This window comes from Anopheles ziemanni, chromosome 2, assembly GCF_943734765.1.
Source record: "Anopheles ziemanni chromosome 2, idAnoZiCoDA_A2_x.2, whole genome shotgun sequence".
Classification (NCBI taxonomy): domain Eukaryota; kingdom Metazoa; phylum Arthropoda; class Insecta; order Diptera; family Culicidae; genus Anopheles; species Anopheles ziemanni.
In genome coordinates, this window is record NC_080705.1 from 50,565,250 (window position 1) to 50,583,290 (window position 18,041).

At 50.6% G+C, this 18,041-nt stretch overlaps 1 protein-coding gene across 1 annotated transcript; it reads left to right on the plus strand.

The window, feature by feature from the left end:
* Window positions 1–1,212: 1,212 nt before the first annotated feature.
* On the plus strand, window positions 1,213–8,838 carry LOC131293780 (uncharacterized). Its single transcript, XM_058321837.1, has 2 exons — window positions 1,213–2,262; window positions 4,618–8,838. The coding sequence occupies exons 1-2, from the start codon at window positions 1,213–1,215 to the stop codon at window positions 8,836–8,838; spliced, it is 5,271 nt and encodes a 1,756-aa protein (XP_058177820.1).
* Window positions 8,839–18,041: the final 9,203 nt, after the last annotated feature.

The following is an 18,041-nucleotide window of genomic DNA, read 5'->3' on the forward strand; positions in this document are numbered from 1 at the left end:
ATCCATTCCTTTACATCAGCTGCTGTGCATTTCCCGGCTACGTGATGTATTAAATTAAAAATGTTGCTAAATTTTGCGAATGGAATTTTGTCGCCGTGCTTCCCTCGCCCGGTCCACGACATACCTACTAAAACTTGAATATCAATAATTCTTTTAATGCACTCAAAGGCCCGCTGTTTGGGATCAGCGGTTGTTAGCTTAGTTATCACCCATGCAGCTAATTTTTCAAAAAAGTTCTTATTTTGTAAGTTTTCTACTTCCTGCGGTGTGGTGGCCGGTCCAAAATTTTCCGTGAGGTTGTCGTTTGTGTCGTCAGCTTGCCGAGCAAGTAATATATCAAGCTTTTTGTTGATTTCCTTTTGGCCTTCGTGCAGTCTAGCCACTGCTATTTGCAACAGGCGAATCGCCTTTGCCTGGTCCGTAGAATTCGAATTAGAATTTGAATTCATCTACAAGGTAGAATAGTTTTTATTAGTTACCACTGATCACCTTCTTAAATGAATAGTTTAATTGCAGCGCCTTAGACTGATGACTTACCTCGTAAAATCGTTTTGAATAAAATAAAACCAAAGTGCCTGGGTTGATGGAATAACATCAAATGCAATTGTTGCAAATGTGAACCAACGTGCTTTATAATTCGAAAGAAATACTGGTTGTGGGAAATAATCGCGTTATAATCGAAACAATTATGTCATCCGCGCGATCATGCGATAAGCGCATATCAATTATGGCAAATCCCCTCCATGACCCGGAAGATCGTGTGACGTGCCAGACCGCGTGCTGGAATGTCAGCTTATCACCGCGTGCTGGTACGTCACAGGAGAGAGCGCGTGGGAGAGCTTTCGCTACGGGCAACTCTCCCACGCATAGGGAAGTGGAGGGGAGCGATGACACCTATAAAACCGTCGATCAACGGATCGACGGGCTCTCTCGCTTTTCTTACGTATACCTACGAGTAACAAGCTGCTACGTGCCAATCTAATTAAAAAGTGCAAATAAAGTTCCTTTTTAACCTAGTAATTACAACGTGTGAATTCTTCGTGCAAAACATTCGCTCTAGCTTCGTGCAAAACATTCGCTTTAGCTTCGTGCAAAACATTCGCTTTCGCTACGTGCAAAACACTCGCCCATCGCTACGTGCGAGAACATTTTGGTGACCCCGACGTGATAACGTGAAAAGTGCTAAGTGCAAAATTCTGTCACGACTTAAGTATGAATAACGAGAACGAAAACATCGTGGCCGAGGCCTTGCGGCTACTTACCGCCCTAGAGGGCAGCGTAAAGGAGGTGGCCGCAAGCCTCGATGCGAAGATGAAACCGGAGGTGGCCGCCGTGAAGGTGGACATCTTGGCGTCCCTGTGGCGGGACGGGAACGCCGCGCTGATGCGCGTCGAAAGTGTCACCGGCCCCCATCCGCGCAGGGGCCCCTTCACGGAGGCTTATGCGGCAGCCATGGCGGCTGCAACCAAGCGCCGTGAGGGAGCCGTCTCCAAACCGTCCATTTTGGACACCACGATGGCGGGGCAGCCATCGCGAGCAGACCACCTGCCTCGCATAGAACTGCCCAAGTTCGAGGGCTCGCCCTCCGAATGGCCCGCGTTCTCGAGTCGATTCGAGAAGCGCGTGGCCGGACTTACGGAGGACTCCGATAAATTCGCCTTTTTGATAAAATGCCTCGAGCGGTGCGACATCGCGAGGCACAGTTGTGAGGCATTCGAAAACGCCGGAATGCCGTTCGCCCAAGCTTGGGCCAAGCTGGAGGAGAGATTTTATAAGAAGCGGGTGGCATTTATGGGCCACATCCGCAAAATCCTCGAACTGCCCAGGATGAGCTCTCCGTCGGCGAACGCGTTGATGCGCGTCATCGACGTAGTGGAGACGGCCGTGGCCTCAGCCCGCCAGATCGCCGAGGCTGGCGATTCCACCTCCGTGGTGGAAGACGGGCTGATTGTCGCGCTCGTAATGGACAAGCTAGACGCTGAAACCATTGCGAGCGTGACACGGCGTGCGGACCAGCAGCTCATCCCTACGTGGGTTGAGCTGCGTCGCGAGCTGGATGGGCTGGCTAATAAAATTTATTATCAGCCCAAGCGGAAGGAAGATGCGGATCGAGCGCGTGGAGCGAACCAGCGAGCAGCACGGACGGTGCTAGCTGCAACCGTCACCCCGAAGCCCGCTGCCATCGCCTCCAGGCCTGCGCGGAAGGCGCCGGCGACCCAGCCAGCCGCTGCCGCCATCGTTCCCGCCAGCACCAGTACGAAGGTAAGAACGGGGGGTCAGGGGGCTGGGACGCGACGGTGTTACGCGTGTGACAGGACGGGCCACGTGACGACGGTGTGCCCGGAGCTGCGCGCGCGTTCCGTAATTCAGTGCATCAATTACATTATGGACCGCCGCAAGTGCATGAACTGCTTCTCGAAGGACCATCCGGCCAATGCATGCCCGAGTGAGCGGAGGTGCCAGGTGTGTGGAAAGAAGCACCACACAATGCTCCACGTGCACTCCGACCCGACGCCGGAGTGACTGGCCCACTCCGTGCCCTCACTCCGCGCCCGCTCCGTGCATCCGAACCCCAGTGCCGTGTCCCGCCGTTCCCGCTTCGTGCGTCCTGGCGTGTGCTCCGTGCGTCCTCGCGTGTGCTCCGTGCCTCGCCCCCCGTGCTTCGTGCCCCGTGTGTGCTCCGTGCTTCCTCGTGCTACCGCGCCGCCCAGTGCCTGCTGCTTGCCGCCTGGTGCCCGCGCCGTGCCGAGTGAATCCAGCTTCGTGCCCCGCCGCTCCAGCTCCGTGCCTCGCCGCTCCCGCTCCGTGCCTCCTCGTGCTACCGCGCCGCCCAGTGCCTGCTGCTTGCCGCCTGGTGCCCGCGCCGTGCCGAGTGAATCCAGCTTCGTGCCCCGCCGCTCCAGCTCCGTGCCTCGCCGCTCCAGCTCCGTGCTTCCTCGTGCTACCGCGCCGCCCAGTGCCTGCTGCTTGCCGCCTGGTGCCCGCGCCGTGCCGAGTGAATCCAGCTTCGTGCCCCGCCGCTCCAGCTCCGTGCCTCGCCGCTCCCGCTCCGTGCCTCCTCGTGCTACCGCGCCGCCCAGTGCCTGCTGCTTGCCGCCTGGTGCCCGCGCCGTGCCGAGTGAATCCAGCTTCGTGCCCCGCCGCTCCAGCTCCGTGCCTCGCCGCTCCCGCTCCGTGCTTCCTCGTGCTACCGCGCCGCCCAGTGCCTGCTGCTTGCCGCCTGGTGCCCGCGCCGTGCCGAGTGAATCCAGCTTCGTGCCCCACCGCTCCAGTTTCGTGCCTCGCCGCTCCCGCTCCGTGCTTCCTCGTGCTACCGCGCCGCCCAGTGCCTGCTGCTTGCCGCCTGGTGCCCGCGCCGTGCCTAGTGAATCCAGCTTCGTGCCCCACCGCTCCAGCTCCGTGCCTCGCCGCTCCCGCTCCGTGCTTCCTCGTGCTACCGCGCCGCCCAGTGCCTGCTGCTTGCCGCCTGGTGCCCGCGCCGTGCCGAGTGAATCCAGCTTCGTGCCCCACCGCTCCAGCTCCGTGCCTCGCCGCTCCCGCTCCGTGCTTCCTCGTGCTACCGCGCCGCCCAGTGCCTGCTGCTTGCCGCCTGGTGCCCGCGCCGTGCCGAGTGAATCCAGCTTCGTGCCCCGCCGCTCCAGCTCCGTGCCTCGCCGCTCCCGCTCCGTGCTTCCTCGTGCTACCGCGCCGCCCAGTGCCTGCTGCTTGCCGCCTGGTGCCCGCGCCGTGCCGAGTGACTCCAGTTTCGTGCCCCGCCGTTCCCGCTCCGTGCTTCCTCGTGTTGCCGCGCCGCCCAGTGCCTGCCTCTTGTCGCCTGGTGCTCGCGCCGCTTTTAGTTCCTGCTCCGTGCCTCTTCGTGTTGCCGCGCCGCCCAGTGCCTGCCTCTTGCCGCCTGCTGCTCGCGCCGCTTCTAGTTCCTGCTCCGTGCCTCTTAGTGTTGCCGCGCCGCCCAGTGCCTGCCTCTTGCCGCCTGGTGCTCGCGCCGCTTCTCGTTCCTGCTCCGTGCCTCGTCGTGTTGCCGCGCCGCCCAGTGCCTGCCTCTTGCCGCCTGCTGCTCGCGCCGCTTCTAGTTCCTGCTCCGTGCCTCTTCGTGTTGCCGCGCCGCCCAGTGCCTGCCTATTTCTGCCTGCTCGCGCCGCCCCGCGTTCCTGCTCCGTGCCTCTTCGTACTGCCGCGCCACCCAGTGCCTGCCAATTGCCGCCTGGTGCTCGCGCCGCTTCTCGTTCCTGCTCCGTGCCTCGTCGTGTTGCCGCGCCGCCCAGTGCCTGCCTCTTGCCGCCTGCTGCTCGCGCCGCTTCTAGTTCCTGCTCCGTGCCTCTTCGTGTTGCCGCGCCGCCCAGTGCCTGCCTATTTCTGCCTGCTCGCGCCGCCCCGCGTTCCTGCTCCGTGCCTCTTCGTACTGCCGCGCCACCCAGTGCCTGCCAATTGCTGCCTGGTGCTCGCACCGCACCTTCTTGTTCCTGCTCCGTGCCTCTTCGGATTCATTCTGCAACCAGAAACTGTTGCCTGCCGCATGATGCATACAACATCCCGAGGAGATCCCGCTCTGTGCTTCGTTCCGGCTCCGTGCATCATCGTGCTTGTCCTGCGCCTCGTCCTGATGAAACCATCCCACAGGGTGGTAATGCCCCCCCTTCGGGCTCCAATTCATCGAATGATCCTGCTGCCGATTCTTGCCAATCAAGTCGTGCCTTGGTTGACATTTCACCAACGGAAGACATCCCGCTACTGGACAACTACGTGCTGCTCGCTACTGTCGCGATACTCATCCAGGACAACATGGGGATGTGGCAACGGATCCGATGCGTGCTCGACTCCGGCAGCCAAATCGAGGCAATCACCAAGAATGCGGTCAAGCGTCTTGGATTAGCGATGCACCCTGCACGATTGACGCTGAGTGGCGTGGGGAGCAAAATCCCAGTAACCCAACAAATACGAGCGAAGATTACGTCGATTGACGGCAGCTGCTCTGAGGATGTCGGATTCTTCGTGATTCCCGGTCTCAGTGATCAACCGGCTCGTGCCATCAGACAAGACGAATTGGACCTGCCAGAGGCCAAGTTCCTAGCAGATGCGGAATTCTACCATCCTGGAACAATCGACGCTATCTTAGGTGCCAGAATATGCTTCGACGCACTCAAGACAGGGCTGCGTCGCCTCCCAAATGGCTTGACCCTCCAGAATTCTAAATTCGGATGGCTCGTGGGAGGAATGCTACGTGACACGACTTCAGCCGATCTATACGAACACAGTTGTCTAGCTACGTGCGTCGATGACCTAAAGGAGATCCTCGAACGATTCTGGAGAATCGAAGAACTCCCAAATGATGCCGCCGACTCCACGGTTTGGAAGTCTCACGAACTAGAGACGCACTTTAAGGAGCATACCACCATCGCTGACGATGGACGATACATCGTACAAATTCCCTTACGGGGGGAGCTAAACCAGCTGGGAGATTCAATGGGGCAAGCAAGACGCCGCTTGCTAGCCCTAGAAAGACGTCTCGCCAGCCATGAGCCCACCTACGCAGAATATCGAAAGTTCATGCGAGAGTACCAAGAGCTGGGCCACATGTGCCCAGTATCAACGGAGGAGCTCCCCAAAGTACGCTACGTGATTCCCCACTCTTGCGTGGTCAAGCCAGACTCGACTACCACAAAACTACGCGTTGTGTTCGACGCCAGCGCGAAATCAACGACGGGAATCTCGCTGAACGACCTCCAAGCCGTAGGACCCGTGATCCAGCCTGACTTGTTCCGAATCTGGCTAGATTTCCGTACTCAAACCGTGGTGGCGACTGCCGACATCGTGAAGATGTACCGTCAAGTGTGGGTATCCGAGCCCGACACTTGGATGCAGTGCATTCTGTGGCGCGACAAGCCAAAGGACACGATGCAACTATTCAGACTCCTCACTGTTACGTACGGTGAGGCTGCTTCGTCTTATTTGGCCTGCAGGGCGTTGTTCGAAGCCGGGGAAGAAGTGCGGACTTCCGATCCCCAGACAGCTGACGCCATCCAATCATCGTTCTACGTGGACAACCTTTCGTTGGGCGCATCGACTCCCGAGCAGCTACGTGAGCTTATGACCAGCGTCGAGCGAGCACTCAACATACGCGGGATGCCATTGCGAAAGTGGGCATCTAACTCACCAGAGATCACCAGTAAAATCCCGGTGGAACACCGCGATACAACTGTACAGATTGGTGAGAAGCAGGCCATCAAGTTGCTCGGCCTGGCTTGGTGCCCTACAGAGGATACGTTCCAGCTCGTAGTCCAGGATGAGTTCTACGAGCCTTTGGGTTCATTGGAGAAACGACGTTTAGCATCCAAAGTTGGCAAGCTGTATGATCCTATCGGGATCCTCCAACCAGTGATAGTCACCGGAAAGATTCTGCTACAAGACCTCTGGCGAGATGGCTTCGGATGGGATGAAGCCGCATCACCTCGCATGATCGAAAGCTGGAACGGATTCGCCAGCCACCTGCCGCTTCTCAGACAGCTCCCAATCCCAAGGATGGCGCTGCCCAGCGAACCTCAGGGCGCGATCATGTACGGCTTCAGCGACGCATCTACGAAGGCCTTTGGATGCGCCATTTACCTTCGCTTTCTGGACGGTGAAGGAAACCCGCAATCTCGGTTGCTGTGCTCCAGGTCGCGATTGGCACCCATCGAAGAGGTGACTTTGCCGCGACTCGAACTGCAAGGAGCTCTGCTCCTAGCTCGCCTTTATGCCAAAATAAAGGACGCCTTCGGCACCCGGATAAGCCAAACTCGTTGGTGGACTGACTCTCAGGTGGTACTGGCTTGGATACGTTCCGACAACACCAAGTGGGGAGTCTACGTTAAGAACCGGGTGGAGAAAATTCACGCTGCCACGAATCGTCTGGATTGGAGCTACGTGCCGACGAAACTCAACCCAGCAGACCTTGTGTCCAGAGGACTTCCTGCCAACAAGCTTATAAACAGCGAGACTGCGAGTTTTTGGCTGAACGGACCGAGTTTCATAGTCAATGATGAAAGGCCAGTTATGCCTCAACTAAACTACGTGACTGCGTTGGAGGAAGCTGTCGACGCTCCTCTATTGTTGACGGCCATGGTGGGGAACGATTGTGATGACTTGTTATCCCAGTATAAGCACCACAACTCGTTCATCATGACAAGACGACATTTCGCGTGGCTCGGTAGAGCAATCTTTAACTTACGCGCACCCTCATCCTCCGTGGAGAAAAAATCAGGACCCCTTCAGCTCGACGAATTGGAGTACGGACTCCAACTGATAGTACGGGTGATGCAAGCTACGTGCTTTCCCAATGAGGTCAAGGAGATGCAAGACTCCGGGTCAGTTACGCCCAAGGGTTCGATGCAGCACCTCGACCCAATAGTAAGGGATAAGATCATCTGCGTACGGGGACGACTAGGAAACTCGGATCTGGCTGACGAAGCCAAGGTTCCTTTCCTAGTACCAAAGTCGCATCCCTTCTCCCGCGTAATCATCCGCCATTTGCACGAGCACAATTTCCATGCGGGAACTGAGCTGATCATGGCCGAATTCCGTGCGAGATTCTGGATGCGAGACCTGCGAAGAACAGTCGTCGGGGTAACCTCGAGATGCGTAATTTGTGCCCGAGCGCGCCCAAGACAATACGCCCAGCAGATGGGACAGCTGCCGTCGGCTCGCGTCAACGTGTCTCCCGCCTTCACCCACACCGGCGTGGACCTGTGTGGCCCCTTCGAAATCGTTTCAAATGCTCGATCAGGCAAGCGTAGAACGGTCTACGTTTGTATCTTCGTGTGTTTCACTACAAAGGCCACGCACTTGGAGGTAGTGGAAGATCAGTCGACATCGGCGTTCATCTCAGCTCTATTACGATTCGTGTCCCTACGTGGAAGACCTGACACGATCTACTCCGACAACGGCCGCAACTTCGTGGGAGCTGCCAGAGAATTGACCCTGCTTCGCAAGACTCACAACAACCGGGAATTCCAGGACGAAGTGGTGAGCTTGGCAGCGGACAGCGGAATTCGTTTCTCGTTTATCCCTCCCAGGAGCCCAAACTTCGGAGGGCTTTGGGAGGCCAACATCAAGGTGGCAAAACGATTGTTCAAGGCCGCCGCAAAGGGAGCCCAGCTGAACTTGGTAGAGCTACAGACGTTACTCTACCAAATTTCGGCCATTCTCAACTCCAGGCCGCTCACCGCAATCCACTCCAGTCCGGAATCGGTAGAGGCACTTACCCCTGCGCACTTCCTCATCGGACGAGCATCATTCACCACTCCTGCCCCGCTTGGAGACGATGACACGGTCGGTGTCAAAACTCGCTGGAAGCGAGTCCAGAAACTCGCTCAGCAATTCTGGTCCCGTTGGCGAACTGAGTACCTTGCTCAGTTGCGTTGTAGTGCGAAGTGGACGAAACGCACTACAAACTTGCAGACGGGCCAGATCGTGCTAGTCGGTGATGACAACCTACCCGTTGGACGATGGCCCATGGGCCTGGTCGTCAAAACCTACGTGGGACCCGACGGCATCGTACGTGTCGCTGACATACGAACAAGCAGCGGCATCTACAAGCGCAACGTGAGGCTGTTGGCACCCCTCCCAGTTGAGGCCGCTGAAACGGAAGTATCCAAGGAGCATTCGGGCGCACCTGACTCTTCCGTATCCGACGCAGCGCCAAACGAACAACTTGAGGGATCAGCAGCGCAGTGTCCTCCTGACTCGACTCCTGGCTACGTGCCGCCGACGACCCCTGAGCATGAGGACGACCCACCACCTACGTGCGGAATTTGGGACGGTCGCCTGCGTCCCAAAGGGGGGAGGAATGGTTGTGGGAAATAATCGCGTTATAATCGAAACAATTATGTCATCCGCGCGATCATGCGATAAGCGCATATCAATTATGGCAAATCCCCTCCATGACCCGGAAGATCGTGTGACGTGCCAGACCGCGTGCTGGAATGTCAGCTTATCACCGCGTGCTGGTACGTCACAGGAGAGAGCGCGTGGGAGAGCTTTCGCTACGGGCAACTCTCCCACGCATAGGGAAGTGGAGGGGAGCGATGACACCTATAAAACCGTCGATCAACGGATCGACGGGCTCTCTCGCTTTTCTTACGTATACCTACGAGTAACAAGCTGCTACGTGCCAATCTAATTAAAAAGTGCAAATAAAGTTCCTTTTTAACCTAGTAATTACAACGTGTGAATTCTTCGTGCAAAACATTCGCTCTAGCTTCGTGCAAAACATTCGCTTTAGCTTCGTGCAAAACATTCGCTTTCGCTACGTGCAAAACACTCGCCCATCGCTACGTGCGAGAACAAATACGAAAACACTATTAGATACCTGGGTAAGTATCACCAACACAAGTAAACGCCTCCGAGCACACTCACACAACTACAATTTCTGGGCCACTGGATGCACGCACACATCCTCATTTGCTTGTTTATTCGGCTGCTCGAACGTCCTATTTCGTTCTATTTCACACAAGCTCCCATATAAAAACGTCCTCGTTTCGAAACGTTTTCGCTGGCCCGAGGCCTGGGTGAAACAAGTGCAATACAACTTGCATATGCCCGCCTAGCGGGCTTCGAGCTGATATTGCGCCTTTGACGAATCGTCAGATATCCAGAAGGATCCTCCACTATGAGCAGAGATCAAAGCATGCGAGACGTGGAAAATAGTTTGCGGCAGAATATGCAGTGAATGTGACACGGATGGTATGAAGAGACACGGATGTACACCTGAAGTATTCGTTTTTCTGTTAACTCAAATAGAGAGGAATCAATGCAGTGCTCTACCTTTTTCTGATTTTTTCCCATTTGAGAGAGTTTTCTGCTGAATGCGCAAATCGCATCGCAATCACGTGGATTATCATGCGTAGCAAGAATTAAAACTCAACACTGCAGTACCCCGGCAGTACATTGTAAACTTTTTTTTATTGTTTTACGTCAGGGGAATCTTCAAAAGATCCGGGCGCGACTCCGACTGTCGAATTTTTACCGACTAAACCACTTGACGAGTGCTGCCATCATCGCCGCTGAACGTGACCGCGAGGACTGGGTCATTGGCTGGGGCCTGGCTCTATGGATCGAGCAAACGCCTGAAGGCACTTGGACCTTCGCAAAGCCCATGCGCTGTGCAGCCTCAGCTGCGCGACTTCCATGCCGTGGGGCAACTATTCCAGAAATACACGGTAAACTGGTACAATAAGTTGAAAGTTGTCTTAGAGTGTGCTACATTTCTTTCAAAACCTCCTGATGAACTAACCGATATGTTTGGTAGACATTAACAGGAAAAGGGCCAGAATGTTTCAGATCCATTTTTTATCCCGCTAATCGTATTTGTTAACCCGCTTACTGCCGTCAGACAATTGCCGGCACAATAGACCTTCTGCAAAAAGATCTAGAAAGTGTAACGTGAACATGGGACCTTCCATGGGGCGGTAGGGGAGCCAGGGGTTACCGACGGCCCAGGTACCTGGCCTCAGAAAACCTAGTGTGATTTCTTATAACTAAAAGGTGATCCGATGTTCTGCTTGAAACAGCCTGCAGGCTTTGTAAAGGTGATTCTTGCCTCATGTCACGTTGTACCATGTTTCGGTGTGTTTCAGTTCTTCGTGCCATCCGCTTTCGCAAAAACTTGTGGGAATGGACTGCTGTAAGTATTACTTTTTGAGCCACTTCGAGTTCCAGTTGCATGGGCCCTATCACGACTCGAAAGCGATTCGCAAAAATCCCAAATGCGTCTTGCACTGATTGTGTTGGTTGATCCTATTTCACCATAAGGGTGGCCTGATTCCTAGGACATGGAGAGTTCGCTATGTGGAGATGAACAGTAAGACAGCGTGCCCATCACATACTGCTTAAGCATTTTTTGTTGTGCAGGCTTGTTCAGTAACGGAAGGGTGTCTATATGTGCTGCAAATTTTGTAACAAACGCAGCCTGTTTCTGGCCCAGTTCTTTTTCCAGTGTTTGTGTGCGCGCCTACGACAATTCTTTGAACTCCTTCATTGCGGACTTGCGCCAAGCACGCGTCGGAACTGTATAATCTTTTTTGGCATAATCGTGCAAACAGTACTCGCTTGCCATAAGCGGAACGTAAGCAGGCTTTTCTACCGCCATGTTGTCCATATTTTGTACGTGAAGTTTTTTCTGGTCTCGTCGAAAAGTCTGCTGATCTACGCTACCGCCGCCGGCACCGACACTCGTCGGCACAACGCCGACAGACTGCCGGCTAGTGGAAGTTTCGCCGAAAGTGAACCGTGCGTTGGGCTCCTGCGGATGTGGCAAACTCACGGCCTCACCATCCGTGCGTCGTGTTACGTAAAGTGTCGGTGTACTGGGCACGATCCGATCATCGGCACTCTCGTGCTCGAAATTCATCAGCATCAAGAAAGCGATCTGTTGCTGTTGCCGACTGAGCGTATTCACCAGCTGGCGCTTGGCGGCTAGCATAGCGGCGTTGGAGGAGGTGGAGGTGGTGCCGCACGCATTCGGCGCCTCGTTGTCCTCGTCCTCGTCCCTATTACTCGTTGTACGTTCATTATTAAATTATCTACAAAGTTGCGTCGTCCTTGAACACTGCACACATTTACGGTTACGCTCCTTCCCCGGGATTTTCTTCTAAAGTTGCGAGGCCTGTGCTGCCGGTGGGGCTTTTTGCAGTAACCCTCACGATGACCCATTCGATTACAATCTTGACATTTGTGGGACTTACAGGGTTTCGATTGATATAATGGAACATTTGAATCAGCTGGTGTAATGTTCTGACATGTTTTCAATAGGGTTAAGGAAGGGGGAGTCCGGTGGAAGATATTCTATCCGAATGTTGTTGGTTTGCGAACTCTTTTACAATGTGTACTTTATGAAACGCAACATTATCCATAAACATAATGGGGTCTGTTATTTGGCGTGTTGACAGGGCGTCCTTCAATTTTTCTAAAAATTCCCAAAATAAATGTTGGATGAATGCACCATCGGTGGAAACATACGTAAGTATGCCATTTCTGATCATTGGCGGTAATTAAAATTTCTTTCTATCGCTCCGAGGGTGTTGCATACTCCCCCATTAGGTCGAATGCCTTGTCACCCAGGATAAAATATGGTACTCTTATTGCATACGGCTCTTGCAGCACTTCAGGTTCTGGAACATCCAGTTGTTTAGTTTCCAGCATCGTATGCATATACCGAACCTGTCAATTCAAATTCGACTGATGCCTTAAGTTGTTTTAATACGAATCCACCTGCCCCTCCCATTTTCGGACCTTCCAATCCTTTTTGTTCTAACGAAACATCAATAGAGTCTCAACTCTCCTGTCCTAACCATTGAACAATCCCACTCCCTGATAACCGATCTGTTAAATTCATTTCAAGATGTTTTCCATACTACTTCTTCAATTCTCAATCCATCAATCCCCACCTCCACCACAAGGCACCAAAGATAACGGCCACAAGAACACGAAATTATTGCTTCCCTCCAAGCTTTGCTGTATATAAAGAACGTACGAGCACAAGCACGCGCAATGGCAGACACATTTTAAGCGGTCAGTAATGGCGGTAGAGGATGAAGGCTCCCGCGTGTGCAGGAACATCGACTTTCGGTTCGTGCAACAAATGCTGTATTTCCAATAGAATCTGTTAAATGATAATCGCCAGACGCCAATCCTTTTCTTCATCCAACGTGTAAAGAGCCACTTTTCAGCCCAGGAACACGATGTCCATGCTGTCTCCGTGTAAAATCCGAGAGATGCCTGTTCCATCGACTGTAGCGGTTGAAGAGCGTCCGGATCAGCTTAGCATCAGAATGCCGGGATAGATGATTCGGAGGATGACTTCTTCATTGGCTGCAGCGGTCGAGAGAGTTTTGCTCAGCACAGCGCCAGAATGTCGTAATATGTGGTACGGACGATGCAGTATCTATCGGCTGCAGCAATTGAGAGTCATCCGGCATAGCACAGCGACAAAATGGCGGGAATGGGGATCCGTGAGCTGCCTTCTAGAACACAAACAGCAACAAACGCGGCTGTGAAATCATTATTCCACATGTTTTACACAAATAACAGCACTGATCACTAAATTGTAAAATTTAGATGATTTTATCAAAAAATAGTGATCAAACAAAGCTTCAACAACAGCTGCTGAAGTTTAAAGTTTCAGAAGCGACGGTTCAGTATTGGTCGAGTTTTTAATGTACACAAAACTCCATACATAAAAAAGCTAAAATATATAGTAGATAACTCCTATAAACTTATTCGTCTCCGTTCAGCGTTTCGGTTGTTGATCCCGACACAACGATGGCCGATCTGTGCTTGTCCTGCTCTCGCCCTTCGTCGCTGGAGGACCCAGTGTATTCCTGCGATGGTTGCTGCAAACGTTGGTCCTATCGATCCAGTATGGGTGTCTGCTACGCAATTTTTAAGGAAGGTTCCCAACTCCTGTGCCAGTGTAGTGGATGCTCGGAAGCCCGCCCTAATTGCCGAACATGGCGTTCGAGCAGCTTGCTGAGGCGCTGACGGATATCAGGACACAGCTTAAGCGACGGCTAGACACTGCAGTAATCGCACGAATATTCCCGCCGTCCAGCGAGAATCCCGCTGGATGACGGGAAACTCCATAAAGAAACGGATTTCGTTCCCGCTATGTTTAAAAAACTCGAAACTACGACATGACGGGAACGGACGCATTTGCGTAATTGAAACGTTTCATGAAAAGTTTCATTCGCTTGCTACAATAACGTCGTTATGGGCAACGTATATGGATGCGGCCGATGTTGTTGGAGAGAAACCAAAATGCGAGTAGTCTTCTACGCAAAATTTTGGAGGAGGAACTCAACAACACCATTCATAAACTTTATATTTGATAATGATTCACAATTCCACTTTTACCTGCCGCCAATTTAGATCACGTAAACAAACTAAAACATAACAAAGCTTCACTTTGACAGATCGGACGAATAAGCTCGTTCCCGCTGGATATTCTGTCGAATCTGGGCTACTTTTTCCCGTTCCCGCCACCGGGAATTCCAGCTACGTTTAAACACCGGTTTACACGCTTTACAGACTGTACCGTCGCGTAACGCGACGTCGCCTGACAGGCGCTGAACTCCATGCAAAAAAAAACCTAGCGCGATTCGCGCGACATCGCGCAAGGTTTTTTTTTATATGGAGTTCAGCTCCTGTCAGGCGACGTCGCGCTGTAGTGTGGACCCCGAGTAACTGTGGAACTCAAACTGCCATAAGAGCTTCTATAAACATAGCTATGGCTATTTGGCCCGCACCACAAATATACATATCACACACTTCCACCGCATCGCCTGCCGTGACGGCACGCACTAACCCGCCTAAACGTCGGCTTAAAGTGCTTGCATACATTGCCAATGTTGGCGCCAACTTTCACTGCCAATATGCAGATTCTATGGTATCGCCATCTGTCGGAAAAAATTGCAACCAAATCTTGCTCAACCAAAAAGTTTCGGTTGCAACCTCGCCAATGTTTGACAATTCAATATTACCTAGTACAGAAATGGTAAACAAACCAGTATACCAAGCGTAAACAACCATTCGCATTCAAACACAACTGGTGTTGTTTATTTTTAATAAAAACACGAGTATAGAATGAAATTTAAAACAATGTTGTCGTCGCCAACTTGTCGACAACTTGCGCTGATACTTCACACATAAGCAATGCCAAGGTAAGCTATTCTGACAGAAAAAAAGAGGTTGTCAAGTATTGCTTTGGTATTACCTTGGCAGGCATTGCTCAGGTGTGCAAGAGTTTTTATGGACGGTTCTACACTGTTCGCTGGTACCGCATCACTCGATACCGCTTCATCTCCTGCCACGATAATTTTGCCGGCAGAAACATCTAAATTATGGCTGTATGATCGCACTGCCGACCGACTGCAACAGTTTAGGAAATACAGGTATTTGTGAAGGAACAAATGGGCATCGAGAATGTTACGGCGATCAAACCAGTCCCATTTAACAAACATGTTAGCAGGCTGAACTTTGCTTCGTTCAAGGTCGGTCTGGCGCTGCAAAAAAGAAGAAGGCATTGTTACCTTCCAAGTGTCCGGAGGGTACGGTCTTTAAAGAATTCGTTAACCGGAGGGGCGCAACGAATAATGTATTATCAGCGAGCGAAGTTCATTCATCACCGACTCCAACCACAGTAAGTCAAGCCACCTGGAACGACACTATTAGAACAGTCAACCAACAACCAGCACTGCAATCAACAGGCACCCTTTTAGAACTGGTCGCTTACCGTATACCACCAAAACGTACGCGGCGTGCGAACCAAAATATCTTACCTCTAAGGGTCGCAAAACAACATAGCAAAAATCCCACCATAACCGGCCTGCTACACGAGCCGCAAACTCCAACCGCAAACTCAAAAACCATATAAGTGTACGTCAAAATCTTTGCGGTTCGTGTAGCCACGTTTTGCGGTACCAATTCTGTCGCCAGTCAATGCAAGTGCAAAGTTCCTGACAGTCTATGCACGCGTTATTCTCTGCTGTTTTTGTTTTTGATATTTCAGTTAACTCAAAAATCTTCCTTCAAAGCAAACAAGATCTTATTTCAATTCACACAAAAAGTAAAAGATGGATAATCCGTTGATGAGTGAAGTGTGGCTAACTACCCTATCGCGAGTCATCGAGTTGAGTACCCATAACATGCAACAACGCAACAGGCAACGCAACAGGCGTATTGTGCGTAGGTAGTGGATGCGTCCAATTTTTTCCGGCGGCAAGAAGATGGCAACCGTTTGCTGGACAATACTGTAGCAGATCAAGCAAATAAAACTATAATTAACTTTCTTCGCATGATGAAGTAAGATTTTGATGTTCTCAAGTTACATAACAAGTGGTAAGATAAAATATTTTAATCTTTATCATTAAACTTTTTGAAACTTTTGGATAAAATCAGTTGGTGGGCCGGACTTTGCCGACCCCTGATCTATAGTGAATTTATATTTGATATTCTAGCTATAAAATGACAAAATATTTCTGTAGCTGCAAAATAAACACGTAAATTTATCACCACATGTTCGTTTATTTTGTTTTTGAGATTTGTTATGTTTACATTGATTTCTTCTTCATCTTCTTCTTCTGGGGCATTTGAGTTTGCGGTTAGCTGCCAAAAACTTTGCGGGTGCAGTTTTCAGCTCACGGAGCTGAAAAGTTTCTGACGTAAACTTTTCGGCTGTTCCCCTCTTTGCGCCGCAAAGTTTTTGAGTTTGCTGCTCGTGTAGCGTGGCTCTAAGGCTGGTGTCAGTGCTTTATCGCACGATATTTTGTCGGACGTCAGGTCCGCCATTTTTTCTGTAATTTTTTAAATTCTAAGACGATTAAATGAATTTTATTATTTTTCTTAGATGAAAGCCACACCTCCGAGTTTATAAAGTCCAACTTTGATTTTATCGGATGGACGCATCCGATTTTATTACTCTTATTAGACAAGGAATGTATCTGTCATATTTTTCCATCCTTTTACTGTCAAAGTAGGCTCTGGCAGGGCGTTTGACATATAAATGATGTCCGCCCGTGTAATAACGAAAAGTTCTACCAAGGGGTTTTGCAGTCATTTGATTTGATTAAATTTGAATAAATTTTAAATGAAACGTACTTTGGGACCGATTACGATTTTTCCTTTTTGGAGAAACTATTGACGAAAAAATACCATACACGTGAGATATGCATGTATTTTGGATTCTTTTTTGATTCGAACAAAGTTGAATATATTTGAAAACATGTTTGAACGTGCACTGTTCCGCTCGCCGTCGATGGTATTCTACGAATCGGCGCTAGAACTCTGCTCTTCCTTGGCGACAGCTGCGACGGGCCTCGTGCATCGAGTATTCAAAATGATGAGGAAATAGAGGTATGCACATAATTGAAATTCATATTTAGTTGAGTAACTAATTACTACTAACCCTGCCTATGATACTATCTTACCTACCAAAACAAAAAAGAAAAAAATTAATTCAACTAACCTAATTAACATGATTTCAAAAACATTAACCGTAGAATGCTCTTTGAACTGTTTCGTCTTGCCACTCAACTCGACCTACAGTGTTGAAATAATCAAAATATTTCATGCGAACCAGCTTTGCTTCTGATATAGAGTTAGTACTATTAATGCTTTGCAGGCTTCCCATATTTAAACTACTCGTATTTATGTCCGAAGTTCCTGATACATAGCTATTGGACCTACTCCTTAAAAAATTATGTAAATAGCAACAAGTTAAAATAATCTTATTTATGTTTTCTATTTTTCTAACTTGTATGGCCGATTGAAATATTTGGAATCGTGCGCAAACTATTCCAAAAACGTTTTCGATGATTCTACGTGCTCGAGACAGTCGGTAATTAAACACTCTCTTTTCGCTATCCAATTGCCTACGGTTAAAGGGTTTCAGAAAATTAGTCCTAAGGCTAAATGCCTCATCACCAATAAAAACAAAGGGCAATGGTGTATTGCTGTCCGGAGGATTTTCGGCGTCAGGTAAATTCAAATTATTGGACAATAAAAACTGGTAAAATTTGCTTTGTTGAATGCATCCCCCATCCGGGTTACTGCCTGGGGCTCCTACGTCGCACATAATAAAATTGTATTCAGCATCCGCAACAGCCATCAGTACAACACTGTGGTATTTTTTATAATTTAAATACTTCGATCCGCTTCCTGGTGGGGGAATAATCTTAACATGCTTGCCATCTACAGCCCCCAGACAATTAGGGAACTGCCATCTGTTGCTAAACTCCTTCGCTATTTGTTTCCATTCAGTTTAATTTGATGGAAGCTAAAAGAAAAGAATGATAATAATTACCATTGTAGTGTATGTATAATGTACAAAATAATATGATAGTGTAAGGGTATTTGTATTTAGAATCTAAGTATTTTCGTACGAATAAAGTAGTCTTAATCAAGCCCTCAAAGCATGAGCACGCATCCACAAAAGACAGAACAAATTGGCGACGAGGAAAAAGTAAAAAAGTTCGAGTTTAAAAAAGAAGTAAAAATGAGTTTTACAATCGGAA

What these genes read in the sequence shown, in the direction of transcription:
- LOC131293780 (XM_058321837.1), top strand. Translation starts at nt 1,213, where the DNA reads ATGAATAACGAGAACGAAAACATCGTGGCCGAGGCCTTGCGGCTACTT. An exon ending in CCGCCAGCACCAGTACGAAG is followed by an intron (nt 2,263 to 4,617) that starts GTAAGAACGGGG and finishes ACCATCCCACAG; the next exon opens with GGTGGTAATGCCCCCCCTTC.